The sequence below is a fragment of the Pangasianodon hypophthalmus genome, chromosome 9 (assembly GCF_027358585.1).
Source record: "Pangasianodon hypophthalmus isolate fPanHyp1 chromosome 9, fPanHyp1.pri, whole genome shotgun sequence".
Lineage (NCBI taxonomy): Eukaryota > Metazoa > Chordata > Actinopteri > Siluriformes > Pangasiidae > Pangasianodon > Pangasianodon hypophthalmus.
The window spans coordinates 8,200,802-8,220,116 of NC_069718.1; the positions used below are offsets into that span (position 1 = coordinate 8,200,802).

General features: G+C 37.4%; 1 protein-coding gene across 2 annotated transcripts in view; it reads left to right on the forward strand.

The window, feature by feature from the left end:
- gabrb2a (gamma-aminobutyric acid type A receptor subunit beta2a) overlaps positions 1-19,315 on the forward strand; it is a 57,556-nt gene that overhangs the window by 1,037 nt on the left and 37,204 nt on the right. For both annotated transcript variants that reach the window (XM_026919243.3, XM_026919245.3), the window contains exon 3: positions 40-107. In XM_026919243.3, coding sequence (XP_026775044.1) covers positions 40-107 — 68 coding nt within the window. The remainder of the gene's footprint in view (positions 1-39; positions 108-19,315) is intronic.

Sequence of the window (19,315 nt, forward strand, 5' to 3'; positions counted from 1 at the left end):
TTATCATTATTATTATTATTATCCTTTCTTTCGTTTTAGGGGCTCCGGTGGCGGTTGGCATGAATATAGACATTGCCAGCATAGACATGGTGTCCGAAGTAAACATGGTATGTAACAGATTTTTATTTTATTTTATTTTGTTAAACCAGAGCATATATTTTAGACGGCTGATTACAAAAAAAAAAAAAAAAACGGTCTGCTTATGGGATGTCATGCGCTATAACCTATAGCAGGCACCATCATGATGATTTTGCACAAGTGTAGAAGTTCATTGGCATGCTGGAGTCTCTGCTCTGCGCTCAATTTGGATTCCAAACACACGCGCGCGCGCGCATACACACACACACACACACACACGCGCGCGCGCGCGCATCACGCACACGCACCCATGCTGCGTGTCCGATTGTCGTCCCCCCCAGCACACACACACACACACACACACCGGGTAAGATGAAGCGGCACTAGCACGACCTCCTGAACGCATTGATTTAAAGGCTGGATGATTATATTTTTTCCCCGTGCAAATATAGTTCAAGGTGATCCTGCTCCGTTCTCAAGGAGAACCATCTCACATGGCGACCAAACTCGTTCACACACTCCTTCCAGAAATGATCAGAGCCTCACGGATGTGTTTGTTGTTGCTCCGCCGCAAGCAGCCCATGATGACTCTGATGTTGATTCTGATATGGTCTCCTGAATATCTCAAATGCTCAAGCATCTAATTAAAACAGGACAAGCAGATCAAGTTGCGCCGTGAAACAGCGCCCCCTGCTGACCACACCTCAGCCCGATGCTGTAATTAAAAGGAAAAATGCATGCCCAGAAATGAAAGATTGATGTGCCTCTGTTTTGAGCTTAATCATCATTTCAGCGGTTTTTATGAAGCAGCGATGAATCCCTAAGGCCATTCATGACCGACAGTTCTGCCTTTTATTTACTAATAAATGAGCCGAAGTCAGTGATTTATTTTTCATGACAGCAGTGATGGGTAAACACAGCAGGGAAGTGCCTAATTAAATATGTTTTATTAATGCTTCAGTAAGGCGCATTCTTTTGTGTGAGTTGCTGGTCATTTTCAGGACAAAGTACCTTATGCATGCTCAGAAAGTCACTAGAAGTCACCAGATAACATCATAATCTAAACTGTATAGTCAGTGATGATCATTTGGATATCAAAACCTGTTAACTGTGTAAGGAACGTGCAAGATGGCACAGCAGGTAGTGTTGATGCCTCACAGCTCCAGGGTCCCTGGTTCAGTCCTGAGCTTGGGTTACTGTCTATGCAGAGTTTTGTATGTTCTCCTCATGTTCACGTGGGTTTTCTCCGGTTTTCTCCCATCTTCCCAAAACATGCCAGTAGGTGAATGGGTGATTTGGTGTGAAGGAGTGTGTGGATCAAATGATGGGTGAATGGTGTACTCTAGCCATGAGGCTAGAATACACCATACTCACAGGATAGGCTCCACCATGACCCTGACCAGGATAAAGAGATTACTGAAGATGAATGAATGAATGAATGAATATCATTTCGGGGAACAATGGCGATTAGTGATTATTCATTGGGAACAATGGTGATCAGTGATCAGTCACTGGGAACACTGTTGATCAGTGATTGGTCAGTGGGTACACTGGTGATCAGTGATTGGTCGATGGGTACACTGGTGATCAGTGATTGGTCGGTGGGTACACTGGTGATCAGTGATCAGTCACTGGGAACACTGTTGATCAGTGATTGGTCGATGGGTACACTGGTGATCAGTGATTGGTCGGTGGGTACACTGGTGATCAGTGATTGGTCGGTGGGTACATTGATGATCAGTGATTGGTCGGTGGGTACACTGGTGATCAGTGATTGGTCGGTGGGTACACTGGTGATCAGTGATTGGTCGGTGGGTTCACTGGTGATCAGTGATTGGTCAGTGGGTACATTGATGATCAGTGATTGGTCGGTGGGTACACTGGTGATCAGTGATTGGTCGGTGGGTACATTGATGATCAGTGATTGGTCGGTAGGTACACTAGTGATCAGTGATTGGTCGGTGGGTACATTGATGATCAGTTGCTAAGTTGGTAACACTGGCAGTGTCACAAATCTATGAGAATGTAAAATATCAAAATTAATGAACCCCCTAAAACGCCCAGTGGTAAATGTTCAGTTATATATCACCATGGCACTGAAAGCTAAAGTGTTGTCAAAGTCTACTTTACGCTAACTTTGGTCGCATGAGTCTCTAGCCAACTGACAGAAATCATACATTTTTTACTAGGTTATTCTAAGTTGCTTGTTAGCTGATTAGCAGTGTAGGGTAAGTTACTTAAAAAAGTTATTAATTATTAATTAATAATAACACTGTCAACATTGTATTTAAATTACTGGCTAATTACTCTGTCTGAAAAGTAATTGCATTACTCATTACTAATTACTTTTTATCTGTATCAACTGTGACCACATGGACAATAGAAATTAAATTTAAGTCAAACATGAAATAGTTTAGTCTTTTAAGTATAGTTTTATTAAACCATTTTTAAGTACAAAAATGTAAACAAATGATATAAAATGGATTAACAATAAGAGCTACTAAAAACAAAAGCGACTCCTGACTCAATAAGCCATAATACAACTGCAGTCACAGAATTTCAACACAACTGATTGATAGCATGTGTAATCATTTGACAGAAGTAACCCTCTGTAGTTACAAAGAAGCCATGTCAGATGTCAGGCCAATAGTGCTTTTTTCCCCCAAGATATAACTTACATTTTATCATGATGTTCTTATCTACATGTGTCAAAAAAATGAAGTAATGGGAATATTTCAATTTAGCAAAAGAGCCACTCATTCCTGCTGACATCCTTGAACTTGAGCGACTTCACAGCCACATGGCGTGAACTCGCATGCAGGTGCTCTAGCCTACAGCTAACGAATTTAAAGGGGTCCAGTTAATTTACACAACAAATTTTATCTTTAGATGATAAATTTAGATTTTAAATTAAGTATTGGTCTAAACAGAATTGTTAAAAGTCTATACAGTATGGAATGCAAGTACATCATAAGTAAGTATAATTAAGTTAAAACAGTAATGCATTGCTTAGTAACGCATTACACCCAACACTGCTGGTTGTTTAAGTTGTAAATAATGTTGGTCAGGAAAATAGTCCAGTGTCTAAAACACCTGAATCCGTACTCAATTCCACATGAAAATCAGCATCCCTTTTGCTGTTAAACAATACCTCAGACATATTCGCCTATATTGTTGTGTGATAACCATTCATGAAATAATTATTTCTAGTAATTTTGACTTTTCGTATTAATGCCACTCACACACTCACCCCTCAATTATTGTTGTTAGCTGAACAGTTTAGTAGTAGATAGCTAATGATTAGTTCCTAGCTAACAATTTTAGGTTAGCGAAATCTTTTTCTGAATATTATTGTATTAGGGAATGTTATTTCGAAGAACATTTAATTAGGTGTTTTGTGAAGATTTTTAAAATGTGTGTAACATTACCTACCACATTGTAGTTATAAGGACATTAACACTAACATTTCTACAGTGGTCATTTTTGATAACTTTGTGAAGGCTTTGTGAAACCTTTATCACGCCAGATGTTTTCAAGAAAATTACAGCAATGTTATCTATGAAATGCTAAATCCCAACCTTAGAGCTTGTGAGATATTTATGTTATAATAATATTCTTCGTTAGCTGGGTTTATATTTAGTTAACGGTTTGGCACTGGTTTGACCAGTAACTTTTGTAGTGGTTTTCATGGTTACTCTCAGAAATTCCAAGCAACTATTTTAAAATATGTTTCAAAGAAGTAAAAATATATTATATTATCTAAATATATTAATTATTTCCCCTGTGTTACTGCTGGATAATTTCAAGCAGGAATGAAATAGCTTTCTAAAGCAAGGATGCTAACTTCTGCTGTAAAGTTAGCAAAGTTTTTCCATTCATGTTAAATCATAAAACTTACTCCTAGTTGTTGAGTGTGCTAGCTAGGCTTAGTGTAGCCCACAGGCTGTGTGTCTTAGCTGTCCTGGAGAGATTTAGCTTGCTAACAAGCTAGCAGTCACAATAGCAGGTGAGATGTTGTATAATTAATGTATTTTGTACCCATCTGAAAGCTTAATGCATTATATATCTAAATTCGCTTACCTGTCACACAACCTGTCACAACATTAAAACATACCAATATATCTACCATTCGTTATAGTTCTATAACTCCAACTTTCTTCTGGTTTATAATTCCAGCCTTCTTTTCGTAAAGGACTACAGCATGCAGCAAGCTATGAATATAAACAGTGTATGCATATTGATTTAGGTGACATTTTGTACGGCTGTCTGATCCCAATAAAATATATATAGGTGTTTTCTGAAGTGTGAAAGTCCAATTTCAGTTAAAACACATTCGTATTGTGTAACTTAAAGATAATGTAGTGCTGGGGGAAAAAAATAGGACAATGTTTCCTGCTCTAGCCATCTTCAGTATTTTTTTTAGCCAAGTAAGCCATGAAGAGCTGTAAAAAAAAAACACTTGGTATTTTTATAGCACGCTCGGATATAACACGGCAAATAACAATACAGAAAAGGAGCATTAACACACAAAATGTAACAAGCTTAAAGTACTGCTAATTAAAAGTACATAATAACATAATATAAAGACATCTTATCGGAAGATTGTAAGTGCTTGTACAAAAATCGTGGGTTTAAATTCCACGAGATGTGAGTCTTATACAGCTAGCTTTATACGCAGGGAATATTACATTATGAAATTTCCAAGCTTTCTTAATAGATGTGGTAATTATGGTCAGAATTGTTAAAAGGCTTTCAGGCCTGCACTCAGAGTCTAGAAATACTGCAAGTTAGTCTACAGTGAAAATCCCATTTATCATTATTATTCTGGTAATGCTTCTGGTAATTGGTGCTATTTCTCAGTACATGCTAAGCTTGTTTAGCTGTTTAACATCAATTTGATTAAGTTAGCTACCCCATTTAGCATAACCTTGAGATATAATTCTTTTCATAGGTCCATCTTTTTATTTATTTATTTTTACCTGTCTGGAAATGAGACCACCCCCTCCAGGGTGATCCCCGCCTTGTGCCCTGAGTCCCCTAGGATAGGCTCCAGGCTCCCCCGCAACCCTGTGTAGGATAAACGGTACAAAGAATGGATGGATAGATGGATAGACCATTTTTGTTGGTGGCTTGCTTGATTTGAGAGGATGTCATAACAAGGAGTCAAAAGTGAAGCCAAAATGTCTCTGATTCCCTCTAGTGGCTGGCTGCAGTACAATTTTTAACCCCGCCCATTCTCATGTTAGATAATGGGATCCAGGGCAGATTTCTATTTTAAGTTCAGTTGACCTTAATATCTTCCCCCCCAATATTTTTACTTACGATACATGTTTTGTAAGAGTTATTAAGAATGAAAGGGCATGGTCAACGATGTGATTGATGGCTTCGGAGCATCTTGGATGTGCGTGCACGAACCTGAATCTCTGGACAGTTCTGTATCAAAGCCATGTCTTGTTTTGCTGTGAACTGTTCTAACAGACCCTCATCAGGGAGTTCTTTGCAGTTTTTCTGGTATGTTGCTCATTTCGATGTCTAAGCTAGCTCACTGTACTGATATTATAACTAGCAAAACAAAGTGAGTGAGCGAAGTGATGGCATAAACATAGGCATAAGTTTGATAATGATTTACTATAGACTGTATGACCTTAGCAGACATTCAAAATATCTTGGTAAGGTTAGCCAGTCGGTGCTTTTTTAAACAAACTGCACTGACAAAATGAGCAGGGGATATAAGAGCACTTTTTCAGATGGGTAGAACTAGATGAAAATTATGGAAAGCAGCGATTCTTTTTTTTCCCCCAAAAAAAATAGTTGTAAATGTTATAAACTATAAATATAAACTGCTGTTTATATTTTCAGTTGATACCTTGTATTAGCTACTTATTTTACAATACTTTGACTAAAATGCTTGCTGTCAAATAGTAGCTCAATCAGTCATGACTAAAAGCTCTAAAATCTTTCTCTGATTATGGTAAAATCAATGCCTGTGACCAATATACAGTTTAGCATTTTACATATTAATTAATAATGCTGTATTTACCACTTTGAGTTAGCCAATGAGCCAGTTAAGTTGCACTTTTCAGTAGATTATTGTGAAAGAGCATGTTCACTAACATGGGCGGACCCACTCTCCACCTGGCCGTATCTACTGGACATGCTCTGGCACCAAGTCTCTACTGCACAGTTATTTTGCAAGATGGTGACTCCCATTTAGACTTCAAAAAGGCTTGAAAAACACACAACAGGAGTGAATGTCACCATGTTGTCCACTCATACAGTTCCTCCAAAAGCATTGGAATGGTAAGGCCAATTCTTTTGTTTTTTCTATACACTGAAGGCATTCGGGTTTGAGATCAAAAGACGAATATGAGATGAGAGATCCGAACATTCAATTAAATCAGTACATTCGATTCAATTCAATTTTATTTGTATCACACTTTTAACAGTAGACATTGTCACAAAGCAGCTTTACAGAAATATATACATTCTGGATATAAATTTTTAATTTATAAATTACAGTACATGGTATAGTACAATACATGGCACCTTTTATTTGAACCCACCCATTTTTCAAGTGATCAAACTGTTTCTTGTTGCTGAGGTGTGTCCTGTTAGAGTGACTGTTTAAACAACCAATAGCTCTGAATGTCTATTCTTGGTTTGAGCTCTGTTTTTCACCTGTGAAGACTGCATTTGTTGTTTAAAAGGATAAACCAGCATAGAGGCCAGAGAGCTATCTATGGGAGAAAAGCAAGCCATTTTGAAGTTGAGAAAAGAGGGAAAAAATCAATCAGAGCCATTGCACAAGCCACTGGGCATAGCCAATACAACAATTTGGAATGTCCTGAAAAAGAAAGAAACCACTGGTGTACAAACAACCAGACATCGAACAGATCGGCAAAGGAAAACAACAGCAGTTGATGACAGAAACATTGTGAAGGCTGTGAAGAAAAAAACAAAAACAAGAGTCAGTGTCATCACCAACAATCTACACAGGGCAGGGATGAAGTTATCGCAATTCACCGTTCAAAGAAGCCTTCCAGAGCAGAAATATAGAGGCCATTATCACAAGATGCAAAAAACTCATCAGCAGTAAGAATTGGAAAGCCAGATTGGAATTCACAAAGAAATAATGAGATGATCCACAAATGTTCTGGAGCCAAGATTAACCTCTACCAAAGTGATGGAATGGCCAAAGTGTGGAGAAAGAAAGGATCAGCTCATGATCCAAAATATCATCGGTCAAGCATGGTGGAGGTAGTGTCATGGCTTAGCCTTGCATAGATGCTTCTGGAACAGTCTCACTAATCTTTATTGATGATGTACCTCATAATGGTAGCAGCAGAATGAATTCAGATGTCTACAGAAACATTCTGTCTCCTAATTGGGAGGAACTTCTTCATGCAGCAAGGCAATGACCCAACACACACTGCCAACACAACAAAGAACTTCATCCGGAGAAAAAAGTGGAAGGTTTTAGACTGGCCAAGTCAATCACCAGATCTTAACCCAACTGAGCATGCATTTCACCTCCTGAAGAAGAGACTGAAGGGAGAAACCACCCAAAACAAACAACAACTGAAAGAAGCGGTGGTACAAGCCTGGAAAAGCATCACAAAAGAAGAATGAAACATTTTGGTGATGTCACTGGGTCACCTGCCTGATGCTGTTATTGCAAGCAAGGTATATACAACCAAATATTAAGTGTTATTTACTTTAAGACCACATGTTCCTATAATCATCACAAGCTCAAATTGTCAAATTGTCAGTGTATAAAAAAAAACAAAAGAACTGGCTTTGCCGTTCCAATGCTTTCAGAGGTGACTGTACATATAGTCATTGGATTGAACCAGTCAGTCTCAGGAACCTTCTTTGAGACCATGACCAAGCTAGACCCACTAAGCATTTAACTGTACAGGGTATAGTAAGAAGTAAAAAGCAATCTACATACATAGCTACATACATAGCTCTATTTCAAAACCAGTCACTGTTTCATAACCATAACTGTTTCATTTGTATTTCAATTAAGAATCCTTAATAGAGTGTATGAAGGATGCGGTCTACTAGCAGTGCTTGGATTCATTCTAGCTATCTCCTGCATTATAGAATTTATTATAATGTTTTTCCAGCTCTTGAAAGGTTGATAATTAGCTGATAAGTTAAATTAAATCCAGCGTATTGGTGAAGAGGAAACGCTTAGACGTGCCATGCATTGGGAAGTTGAGAATCATTGGATTAGAAGTAGAAGCCTTCAAACCATTTCCGGTAAAATCAAGTTCCCCAAATCCCTTAACGATTACAGCACAGTAATCCAACCATTGAAATATTAGGCACATTAAGCAAATACAGATTGTGTATTAATATATATATACCATCATATATATATTTATTGCAGCCATTAGAGCTTTTTATATCTCAACCTTTAACCCATAAAACCCAAATCAATTACACTCTGATAAAATGTAAGAGTCGTAATAATCATATAAAAGCAGTTTTCCTAGTTTTATTAAAACTCTAAGTAAGTAAGCAGTAAATCAGGCTTATTGCTGTAATGAGGAAATGATAATTATACAAACATAACCACTTTGACAGTACACTCTTTAGAAATAAAGTTTCAATGGTTCTGGCTTTCTAATGAGGTAGAAACATGAATCTTTTCTGAAAGGAAAACCCCTGTGCGGTTTGGCATCAGATTGGCATTAGCTAAAATGTTGTCCACTAACGTTACCACTAAAAGACAGAAAGCATTATTTGGCTAAACTAACACTTTCAAATGGTATAACTCTAGAAGATTCTCATGACTTGGAGTCCTGTCAGTGACTACATGATCCTAATCGGTGGCCTAGCCTGCAACTACTAGACATACAGTTTCATAGAAACATATCTCTATCTATCTATCTATCTATCTATCTATCTATCTATCTATCTATCTCTCTATCTATCTATCTATATACACACACACATGTCTCATACAAACTCTGAGCATTATACTGGAGAGAAAAAAGAAGGCATACAAGTCTCTTGCTGCTAACAACTTTGTTGTTTGTGGGCACATTCAAGAGGACATTTTCTCGGCACTGAAAGCCAAGGTGCTGCCAAGCTAGATGCAATAAACTCATTTGTTTGCTAAACAAAGCAAGCTAGCAACACGTGTCCGTTATAGGCAACTCCTCAGCTTTCTAGCATTAGCTAACTGGACTTTTGATGTAGTTTTTAGGGGAGCTACATACTGTAGGTTTGTTAAAGCAATATAAATGAGTTATGCTATCTAACTAACAAGTTAAACCTGTTAAATTCTTAGTTAGCATGCCAACTTCACTGATTAGCTGAGATGAAATGGGCACTACAAAGACAGAGCTCCTCGAATCAGTTATCCCTCTGAATTAGCTATAACTGCAACCGGCTTGGAAAGGTGTCTGATTCGATAGTATGCAGTAAAAATGTATGCGTTTATGAGCACCGTTATGATTCTGACACAGCACAACAGCACACAACACGATGCTTTATTTTTTCAGCCAGGAGGCATGGCTAATGTCAGAGCAACGTATCTGATTGGTTTTAAGGATACATGACTGATTTTATAAGTCAGGGTTGCTTGAATACTTGGATTTTATTAACTTAGTTCTTAATAACCGAGTTCTTAGGACCCTCTGCTGTACATAGTTAGATTATTCCCTACTGCTAGGACACCTAATCCAATTTATCAGTTAATTATTATGCCTGTAATGAGGTGGGTTATTTAATGTTAAGGATAGAACTTCAAACTGTACAGGGCAGAGGGTGCACAGAACTGCAGCGAAGACCCCATGTTAATAATATACAAGTAATCAGAGTTTAAGTGACTCGGATTTACTCAACTTAAGTCTGAGTCATCAGTGCCTACACTGCAAAAATATTAAGTGCAAGTGACAATATCTTAAAATATATCTAGAGTTTCTTATTATATGATTGCAATAAACCAAATATAAGATTACTAAATGTATTTCTATACCTTTCTTTTCAAGCTTGAAATAGTCTTGTTCTAGTAGTAGAGCATTTATTTATTTCTGGAAAGAAGCAAATTATCTTCCAATATAAGAAATTTTAAAGCTTGAAATGAGTAAAAACATCTAAAAAACAGGTTGAATAATATTACATTTCATTTCTAATAGTCTCATAATAAGAAATAGTACACATTTTCCCATATTAAAGATATTTTCACTTGCTAAGATAGTGTTTTCTTGTGGTATAACTGATGTTCGGGTGACATTCATGCAAAATCAATGTTAGACTGACTCAAATGTGGTGGACAAGTAGAACAGCGCAACAGGACCTGATATATAAGTGACACTGCAGGTCTCGTTTGATCTGGTTTTGAACTCGGAGGAATGAGATTTGTTTCTATGACTTGTGACACTCAGTGGGGTCTGACATCATGCAACACCTCTGAAGTTGCTTCAATAGCAGTGCATCGAATTTCTGGGAGAGATTGGAAATCTGGAAAAATTATGAGCCTTTCATTCTGAGACATTGCTTCCATCTTATGACCCTTTTTTTGTTAATTTATTTATTTATTTTGAACAGACTTTACCTAAGTTGAGAAACAGAGAACACTTAGCATTAAATGATGATGGGGTCAAAATCTTTAGATTTACTTTTCACTTAGTGTTCTCTTTTCTGAGTGTTGTGCATTTAGTCTCTACCTCCTTAACACACTCTTTCTCTCTCTCGCTATCTCCCAATGGATCATGTGAGGAACTCATTAGTCTTGTGTGATGCTTTAGCTCCAGACAGCTGGATGGCCTCCCAATTAAGAGTAGAACAAATGCTGTAAGTGTTGGGAGAGCAATTCAGTTCTCCGGCGCAATGTTTCAGACCACTGCAGTGCACTCTCTATTTCTCTCTGTCTCTCTGCCTTATGAAAAATTGTTTCATTTTTGGCAAAGGTAGTCCTCCATGACCAAAGGTCAGCCGTGTCGTTGGGCAATGTTAATCCTTGGGCCATCCTCTGTCTTTTTGGTGGCTATTTTTGGACAATGTTTTTTTCCATGTTTTTTTCCCCCCTACGACCTTCTGCTGAATCACATGAGTTTTGGGAACACAAACGGGATGTTGTAAAATCATAATTGATCTCCTGGTGCTCCTCAACATGGTTTTGGCAGTCAGATGATGTAGGGCTCTTGTGGAGCTCCGGTACGTTCTCCTTTCATGATGGATGCTCTTATTCAGGAGGGATCCCCACTGTTTGGTGCCATGATAAAAGGATGTGCTGAAAACAGGCTTCTCTGAAATCCTAATTAATCCCTTTTAAAGGAAGAAAGGTCCAAATAGACTTGTCCTAGCTTGTAGGGTAAATAATTACCAGGGCGGAAACGTTGCCTTTATAATGATCATTATCTTGACGAGCATTAATTCCTTATGTGAATAAGAGGTGTGGCTGTATGTTAGGCCACCAGATCCCTGACTGCGATCTGCGAGAGACACATTGCTGGGATTTGTGCATATTCTGGGCAAAATGTCAGTAATTGTTGATCAGTATTTCTCAGTGTGTGCTTTTTTATCCGATCCCGTTCAACTCCGAATGGAAAAAAAGGAGTCTCATGTTATTTTTACTTACGGTTGCTATGACAACGCCTCTCTACTGAGAAAATGTGTGGTTTAAGTTTGCTCATCTCTGGTATCTCTGGTAGATAACCTGTCTTTCAGAGTGTTTGATTATTGATTTTTGCTCAGATGGTTTTGGGGTTTTCTCTTTTGTTTGCCCTATAGAAAGACCGTTTTGTGTTGTATTTACATCATTTATATTTCATATTACGTCATGTTTACTTGAGCATATTATAATTTAATGGCTGTGTGCACTGTATACACTGATTAGCATCCATTTTGCAGTTTACAGTTTTATTGGGAAAGAAAGCTTTTCATTACAAGAAATCTGATTTGTACTTCACAGATATTAACAAAGTGACAAAAATGAATGAGGAGCAGAAAATTTAAAAATAATCATAGATTTTTTAATAATCTTTTTTTTTTTATTAAAGATTAGATACAGAATACACAGACTGAACACTTTTGTGAGCCATTATAGAACAATATTCCTCCTATACATATACACAGTTTGAACTTTAAATCAGTACAAGGGTGTAGGATTTTAAATTATTGCTACAGGTTTAGAGCAAATAAAGTGCATTGTATTCCTTCTCCACAATTACAAAGAGTAGCTATAACAGTTCAATTAAGACATTTTTGTCACGGCCATTGCAAAACATTGATTTTGTGTTTCCAAGGCAATTAGGTTTGGGGCTGAAATATCCTGGGGTTCAATAAAATTTATGATGCCATCATTCTTCTCAAGTGCCATTGAACACCAGCCACAAAACAGCTCCAAAGCATCAATGAGCCACCTCCATATTTTACACCTAGTTTGAGGGCTTTTCCTTCTAAACACTCCCCCTTTTCTGCCAAACGTGCTGATTAGGGGTGTAACGATACACTCCAGTCATGATTTGATTTGATTCACAATACTGGCTTCACAATTTCAATTCAATTCTCAGAATATTTTGAACAAAATTTGAATGAAGAAAAATTATAATGGAAAAGATGCCTTTTTTTATTTCTGAATCATAAACAATGCAAAACAATGTGCATTTTTGCCTATATAAAAATAAATAAATAAATAAAAAATTGCTATGAACAGAGCTATGGAAATTGCTCTGAACATTGTAAACAAAATATTCTACAGGGTCATCAAATCTTAAAAATATATAAATACATTTATAAATTCTCCCAAAACTTGTATGATCTTGATGATTAACTAAAAAATTATGAGCTCCGTAGCAGAAATAGAGCTCCAAAGACAGCTAAAATGCCCGATTTCTGGGGCCTTTGGTGTTATTTGAAAGCTACTGAAGAGCTCTTTTTAATTGTTATAATTGGTCGGGTAACTGTATAACGTATAGTGCATATGGTTTGTTGCCGTCCGTAACTATCGGATTTCACAAGTGCAGGCACTCCACGAAAGAATGAGATCACGTGACTAGGGTGCTCTCTATATTTTAAATTGGGGTTGCACATATTTTTGCGTCATGGCACGATGTATCGTTACACCCCTAGTTCTAATGATTGTCATGGCTGCAAAGTTAGATTTTGTTCTCATCTGGTCAAAACACATTCTAATTGTAGGTCCACTGATGCTTATTAATGACTTTTGAACAGCCTGTTATTACTGAAGTGGCGTCTAATGGTTTATTTTCAAACCTATATAAAGTGTGTAATTATGAAACTGTGAACTTTGTGATCGTACCATGCATTCACATCACATTAGCAAGTGACAAATGACAGGCAACCCTTCATTTTCAATGTACATGCGCAACAGAGAGCCACGATTTTAGTGACAACAGCAAGCGACAGTGCAACAAGTGACACATGAGTTGAGATTTTCTCATCTTTATGGAAATTAAGATATGATGCAGGAAAGCGTAATATGATCCCAATGACTGGCTCAATCAAGTGATTTCCGGGACCAATCAGGTGGCGTATGTGGTATGACATTTTATTATTTCCCCATTCAAAACTTCCTACCTGCAATTAGTTCCTGTGTACAGCTGAGGCAAAAGTTTACATACGTCTCGGATGAAGACATTTAAACTCAATTTTTCACAAAGCCACACTTTTCATGTTACCATACTTTTCCTGAGTTAAGTTAGTTTGGGTATCTACTTTATTTCAATAATAGGTCATTTCAAAATAATACCTAAGAGACAGATTTATATCAGTTTTTATTTGCTATGTTAGATTTTCAGTGGCTCAAAGTTTTACATACACTTACTAGCATTTGGTTGCATTGCCTTTTACGCTTGGTGTAGCCTTTCACAAGCTTCTCACAATACTTGCTGGAATTTTTGCTCATTCCTCCTGACAGAATTGGTGTAACTTGTGAGCCTCCTTGCTCAGTCACGCATTTTCAGCTCAGGCCACAAATTTCTGGGATTCAGGTCAGGGCTTTGTGATGGCCACTCCAATACTTTCACTTTGTTGTCTTTAAGCCATTTTATCACAACTCTGGAGGTATGCTTAGGATCACTGTCCTGCTGGAAGACACTGTTGTGACCAGTTTTAAACTTTCTGATTTTGAAATGTTGCTTCATTATTTTTAGATAATGACAACATGACATGACAACATGACAACATGACATGATGCTGCCATCCTCATGCTTCGCAGCTGGGGAGGTGTTCTTCATATCAAAAGCCTCACCCTTTTTCCTCCATACATAGAGCTGATCACAGTTCAATTTTTGTCCTCCAAAAAAGCTACGTCTGGCTATTTTAAGCTCAGTCTGGCTATTTTATGCTGGTCTTAGAATAGGGGCTTCTTCTTTGCTTGAGAGTCTTTCAGGCCATGGTGATGTTGGATGTATATATTTGGGACTTGATTCCTCCAACTACCTCACCAGATCTTGAGGTTCAGTTGAATCTTTCAGACCAAAGCTTGTTCATCTCTGGGAATTAATTTATGCCTTCTTCCTGAATGATGCAGTGTCTTTGTTGTCCCAAGATTTTTATATTTGCATAGAATTGATTGTACAGATGCTTGTACAGTGTGCTTTTCACACTGATTGGTGCATTGTTTAATTTGTATTCAGTTTTAACTAGAAGATATATAGATATATAGGCATATGGTGGTGGCTCTGTTTGGAGGTACATAGCTAGTACAGATAGCTTGTGCTGCTAATTTGTTACCAAAGCTAATATAAAACCTGGCACATAAGTAAATCGTGTACTGTAGTAAATTGTGTGCTGTAAGCTAGCTACAACCCATTCTCATTGGAAATAAAAGTGCTGGATGGACGGTACACACTCCCAAGTAGCGCTTGTTACACGCCCCCAAGAGACAAACTACATGCGACAAGAGCGACTTGTCGCTCGCTAGTGTGAACACAGAGTTATTTCCATCCTTTACCATCCTCCTCACTGTGCAGAGGGAGGACAGTATCCTCATGTGTCCAACTCCTGGCAAATGTCCAGCTGTTCCTACTGTTGATTTTTTTTTACTAAGGCCCTGATTGTGCTTAATGGCATTTTGAAAAGTGCTGGTTAGTATTTTTATATCCATTACCTGATTTGTGCAGGTCAAAAAATTATCATCTGTCTGTTTGGTTTTCCACATGCTGATGGATTTTATTTTTGTACAATTGCAAATTTGGCCACAACAGAGTTTCTGGAGAAAGACAGCAAATCTTTTTTTCAAGCATGGCAATTTATTTGCATTACATTTAAATTTAAATTGTTTAGAGTGACACTGTGGTACAGTGGGTACTGATATGTCCTCAGAGCTTCATGATCCCTGGTTCGCTCCTGAGCTCAGGTTACTGTTTCACATGTTCTCCCATGTGGGTTTCCTCCTACCTCCAAAAACATGCTAGTAGGTGGATTGGCTACCCTAAATTGGCCGTGTATGTGTATAGTGCTCTGCAATGACCCCCATCTAGGGTGTATTCTCACCTGATGGCCAGACTCCAGCTTCCTCCGGACTCCTGACCAGGATAAAGAAGTTATTTAAAATGAATGAATGAAACTTTGAGTATGGAATATTAATTTTATGCAACATTTTTTATAATTCTATTGCAGGGTGCCAATAATTATGCAGTTGAGTATTAGTAAAATAACACTGGCATATTCCAGATTTCACAGAACATAACACAACTCATTGTTCAAAATGGTTTCATGTCTCTGAAATGTGTTTGTTCTAACAAAGCTAACAAAATCTCCAAATCAGAAATTTGTCTTCAGACACGTTCCCAGTGTTTGCGAACTGTTATGATTTAACCTTAAAGCTACCCAAAAGAATGAAATGGCAGTCTGTTTTCAAATCTGTTAATGTGTCATCTCTATTTAGGAAATTAGGCCATTTTATTAAAATGTGCTAAAACAGCTGTAAAGCACAAACTCCCAGAAGGCATTAGGGGTGAGGAGGGGGTGGGGGGCAGGACAAAACCATTAGTGCTTACAAGTTTGTTCATCTTCTCCCTTTACAGCCTGCGATATTTCGACTCATGTTTAACCAGTGACTTGGGCGGGCTCTGTGTTGTGTCAAATTAATGAGGCCTGCCAGTCCCACAGCAGGAGAAAAAAAAAAAAAAACAGCGGTGGACTGCTTACAGCAAATATAACCATGTGGTGGACTACAGCTTGGAGACAAAACTGTTTAAACATGCACTTTTTATGGTAACATTTTATGGTTACTTTTTTGTTATTTATAGGCATAACTCAATATACAGCATATTTATGTTATTCTTACATTATTTGGTTTTAGTCTGATGTGGATGCCAAAAACGAAACCTTAGACTGATTTTTTGCATTTTTGTCATGATACTTTCCACCCATTATGACTAAATCCTCTTTTTTTTTTTTTAAATAATGCACAGAGGTTGAAGTAAAACTTATTTATAATTATCACTTTAATTAAAATTATATGCACTTACATAAGAAGGCACTTAATTTTTACTTGCAGGATGTTGAGTTTCTATGGCCTGGACTATAGATCAACTAAGACACACACACACACAGAGAGAGAGAGAGAGAGAGAGAGAGAGAGATTAGATCTACACACTATGATGCCAACACCTAGTCCTGATTTATTTATTTAATTTGGTTAATTAGGAAAAACCATGCAGAGATGATAATAAATAATAATGTGTTACAGCACGTAAAAGATGTAAATGTTATGAACAGGTGATGACACAGCGTTCTGCACAAAAAGTGCCGACTGTGCAGCGAGTCTGATAGCTCTTAGATTTGGGTTCTGCCACATTAAATGGAGATGTCCCTGTATTCACAGTGTCTGCCTTCAGTAGGACTGCCCTGACAAATTACCCTGTCACTCTGTCACCGTCCCAGCACGAGCTATTTATCTGCAGAGCAGTTGGCACAGGGAGCAGTGTAATGGTGTTTCGGACCGGTTTAATGCCACCTCGTACCCTGGCATTTTCAAAATACATGCAGGCAATGCAGCGGAGATGTGTCAGAGGTGTATATAAATAAATCTGGCAAGTTCTTGTGTTTTTTAATGTTACAGTTTAATATGCAGGAGGATAATAATAGAGTAGAAGTATTGCACTAATGCATTTCATTGTATCTAGTTGGAATATTGTAATGGTACTTTCTACACTTCCTTTGGAAAGAGAAGGTGTTGTAGTTTTAACTGTTTTTCACTTATTTTCCATGTATTCATGTGACAGACTTTTATACAAAGATACTGGCTGATAATGGAGCCAATTGTGGTACAAATGCTGCACATCTTTCCATCAAATTACCAGGAAAAAAAAAAGAATTGAGTGCTAATCAGCATTTAACTCATTTTCACATGACACTAATTGCACCCAGGTTGACTTCGTTCAGCTAACTGAAGTGATTTCTGATGGTAACTAATTTATGGGTTTCACACCATTTGGGGAAGGAGGGATTGGTGGTGTTAATACTTACGCAATCAGCTTCTTATTTGATTTCTTTATATTGATTTCTCCCCCGCGTCAGTATTATTGGCTATATTTGCATAGATTTATGGCATATAATCCCAATTAAGTCCATTTCAGTTTCAGGTTGTAACAGTACAAAATGTGGAAAAGTTCAAGGGGGTGAATACTTATGCAAGCTAACGTAAAACTGATTTAACAATACATTATAGGTTATAATATATTTATTTTTCATTTCAATATGTGAGTGCTCTTTCGCCTTGAAGGTGTCATTCTAAACTATTAAAAATAATGTATGTTGAATATTAAATCGTTCAATATGTTTTTAAATCCCCAAGAAAATACTACAAATGGCCTGGGGACATGTCTACACCCTTACCCTCATTAAGAATGAAAGAATTTATGAATATGAAAAAAGAATATGCAAATCATTTTTTCCCACAGTTACAAAGGCATATGAGGAGTTGCTCATCTGTCCCAAATGAATGACAAGCGACTGATGGTAGCAGATGGATCACGTTTGACTCTTTACATAATTGGTTGAGGAAGAGAGGGAGTGAAGAAGAAAAGCAAGATATATCCACTAATATGTCTATGTGAGCCTGTGGAAGCTGAGTGTGTGTGCTTTTGGGATTCACTGATGTCGTAGGAGAGTAAACAGAGCCCAAAGAGGCATCTGCTACCATCTGTGACCAGAGCAATTATTCACTCATTCTGCACCGAAGCCACGAAGCGAAAGCTAGACCCAGGTGTTTCTGAGCTCGGCATCTGCCCTTAGGAAACCAAACGCGCAAAACAACAGCCTTTATTTTACCAAAAGCTGAAATGCCACTCCTCACTGTGCTTTGGTTTCATTTAATCCTGAAGCAGGTTTTTTTTTTCAGGTTTATCTATTTATTGCATACATACCATTAGGATCAAGTTTAACCTGTTTTGCTGTAAAAACACTCTAAATGTAAATTTTTCAGCTGGATTTTTATTTTTCTAATTTATAATGTCTGCTACACATTTTTGCACAAATACAATTTTGTCTAACATTTATTTAAAATGCATTTCAGTTTCAGTAGATCAAATGAAGAATGTGTGAATATATTATGCTTATTAGTTGTAGTAGTAGTTATAGTAATAGTAGTAGTAGCAGTAGCAGTATGAATAGTGGTACTAGTATTAACAATAGTAGTAGTAGTAATAGTAGCATTAACAGTAGCAGTAGTAATAGCAATAGTTGTATTAGTAGTAATATTAATAGTAGCAGAAGTAGTATTAACAGTAGTAGTAGTAGTAGTAATAAGTAGTAACGGTAATAGTGGAAGTAGTATTAAGAGTAGTAGTAGCAGTAGTTGAATATGAGTATGAATAGTCGTAGTATTAATTAATTAACAGTAGTAGTAGTAGTTGTATTAATAGTAGTAATAATAGTAGAAGTGGTAATAGTAGTAGCATTAATAGTAGTAGTAGTAGAAGACGTAGTAGTAGTACTATCTGTAGTAGTAGTAAAAGTAGTAATAGTAGTGGAAATAGTATTAGTAGTAGTAATAGTAATAGTAATAAATGTGCCATAGTCTGTACTGTAGTGTATGCTGTAGTGTGTACTGTAGTTTGTGTTGTAGTGTGTGCTGTAGCGTGTGCTGTAGTGTGTGCTGTAGTCTGTACTGTAGTTTGTGCTGTAGCGTGTGCTGTAGTTTGTGTTGTAGTACGTGTTGTGTGCTGTAGTCTGTACTGTAGTTTGTGCTTTAGGGTGTGCTGTAGTTTGTGCTGTAGTTTGTGCTGTAGTGTGTACTGTAGAGTGT